This window comes from Lissotriton helveticus, chromosome 1_1 (assembly GCF_964261635.1).
Source record: "Lissotriton helveticus chromosome 1_1, aLisHel1.1, whole genome shotgun sequence".
Lineage (NCBI taxonomy): Eukaryota > Metazoa > Chordata > Amphibia > Caudata > Salamandridae > Lissotriton > Lissotriton helveticus.
Window position 1 is genome coordinate 443,890,116 of NC_136057.1, and position 2,450 is coordinate 443,892,565.

Genomic DNA, 2,450 nt, shown 5'->3' on the forward strand with positions numbered 1-2,450 from the left:
AACTTCTTCCAAGCTATTCAGTATTGTATGTGCTTAGCTTTCTAAGGGCCGCTATCAGGCTTCGGTCCAGTTGTGATTAACCCTGATGGAGATCCATTAGTCACCACTTCAAAATGAATGGGGTTTTAATATGGTTCATGCTCATAATTTTTTTACGGGCGGTTTTGGGATGGTTTTAGTGTTTCTGATATCGTTTTTTTCATTCTGTATTTTATGGTGATTTGATGATGTTATTTATCATTATGGATCCTTGTTCTGATATGGTGCTTGCATTTTCAACTTTTTGATTATGGGCCCACATGGTCTTATCGCACTGTCTTTTTGTATATATGATGGAACTTTTTTATCGATTTGCTTGACTTTTATGGTTTTCACTGTAAAAACAGAATACAGTATAATGATTGGATGGTTGTTTTTAATGTATATTGAATTAACTAACAACTGGTTTTCTGCTCATCTTTACTTTGCACAAACAGTGCCACCATGAGCCAGCTGTCATAAGTGCCGGTGTCGAGCATCGGAAACCAGCGGCTCAAATTAAGCATTGGGCTTCGCCATCACTGCAAAGCATTTTGAACCAATACAAACTCAAAAGACCATGCTAGAAAACCACTATGACTACTTGTGTATGCCCTCAGGCCACCACACAGCCCCACAAAGCCCCCCAATATTCTAAGGTTGCGTAACTGCAGTGTACTGTTCTTTACTGAAACGTCACTGAAAAACACATATCGGTATGAATTAATTAATAGTGTGATATAAGAATGAAAATATTAGGTGGAAACAAAATATCAATAATGTATTGAGAATGGGAGAGGTGCATCTTTATTGACATACAAGTTGGATTATGTTACACTCATAAGCATTTAGAGAGAAGAAAAACAACACAACCATTTCTAGAGGATTGCGCGTATCTCATTTTAATGTTCATCTTCCTGCATGATGTTTTAAACGAAGGAATATTACCAATCTCATCTACTACTTTTGTTAAACTGTGAAAAATATTCCTCTGTCGGAGCATTGCAGTAAACCTCTTTATTAAGGTATTCCTTCCTGGAAAGAAAAGGGACAAATACCTAGTTAGTAAATGCTAATACATTTAGTGAAATAAAACAGATCGAGAGAAACACAATGTACTAGTGACTCAAGGGTACAGACCATAGGCTATGAAAGATTAAAAGCGAGAAAGTCGAACCGCTTCATAGCTTAATAAATGTCAAGGAATATGTTTAAATAGGACTGAAAAATGTAGAGTTTAAGAAGTATTCCGATTAAGATGGAAAACCAAGAAAATGCTGATATTCCCGTGTTAAGGCATAATAGCTCCAATCACTGTCAATGACATGACTCATCTATCACATCACTGCTGAAGGTAGTCATCATCAATTATGTCCTTAATGAAGTCACTGAAGGAATTTTACTTTTTTACATCTCTATGCTGGCATAAGAAATATACCTTACCGCTCCATGCATTATGTTTGTGGGACATCTTCAGTGAGATGTCTGTGTTCCCCTCTCTTTGATCTCTATAAGGACACCTGTCAGTGATATTTCTGTGTTTCCCTGTCTATGATCTCTGTTAGGACCCCTTTCAGTGATATTTCTGTGTTCCCCTCTCTATGATCTCTGTAAATACACCTGTCAGTGATATTTCTGTGTTCCTCTGTCTATGTTCTCTGCAAGGCTACCTGTCAATAATATTTCTGTGTTCCCCTCTCTATGATCTCTGTAAGGACCCCTTTCAGTGACATTGCTGTATTCCCCGCTCTATGATCTCTGTAAGGACACCTGTCAGTGATATTTCTGTGTCCCCCTCTCCATGATCTCTGTAAGGATAACTGTCAGTGATATGTCTGTGTTCCCCTGCCCCTGATCTCTGTAAATACACCTGTCAGTGATATTTCTGTATTCCCCTCTCTATGATCTCTGTAAGGACACTGGTCAGTGATATTTCTGTGTTCCCCTCTCTATGATCTCTGTAAATACACCTGTCAGTGATATTTCTGTGTACCCCTCTCTATGAGCTCTGTAAGGACACCTGTCAGTGATATTTCTGTGTACCCCTCTCTGTGATCTCTGTAAATACACCTGTCAGTGATATTTCTATGTTCCCCTAAAATATAGTAGAATATTTGGAAAGAAACGTAACCAAAGAGTTTTAGTGTCTGTTCTTTGAGGGGAAGCTATCTCTGTAAGGACACCGGTAAGTGATATTTCTGTGTTCCACTCTATGATCTCTGTAAGAACACCCGTCAGTGATATTGCTGTGTTCCCCTCTCTATGATCTCTGTAAGGACCCCTTTCAGTGATACTTCTGTGTACCCCTCTCTATAATCTCTGTAAATACACCTGTCAGTGATATTTCTGTGTACCCCTCTCTATGATCTCTGCAAATACACCCGTCAGTGATATTTCTGTGTCCCCCTCTCTATGATCTCTGTAAATACACC

General features: G+C 38.7%; 1 protein-coding gene across 2 annotated transcripts in view; it reads right to left on the bottom strand.

The window, feature by feature from the left end:
* Positions 1–802: 802 nt before the first annotated feature.
* The window catches only part of RIBC2 (RIB43A domain with coiled-coils 2), a 193,620-nt gene continuing 191,972 nt past the window's right edge, over positions 803–2,450 (bottom strand). For both annotated transcript variants that reach the window (XM_078673835.1, XM_078673836.1), the window contains exon 7: positions 803–1,053. In XM_078673835.1, the coding sequence (XP_078529961.1) occupies positions 972–1,053 (82 nt within the window). In that variant the 3' untranslated portion in view covers positions 803–971. The remainder of the gene's footprint in view (positions 1,054–2,450) is intronic.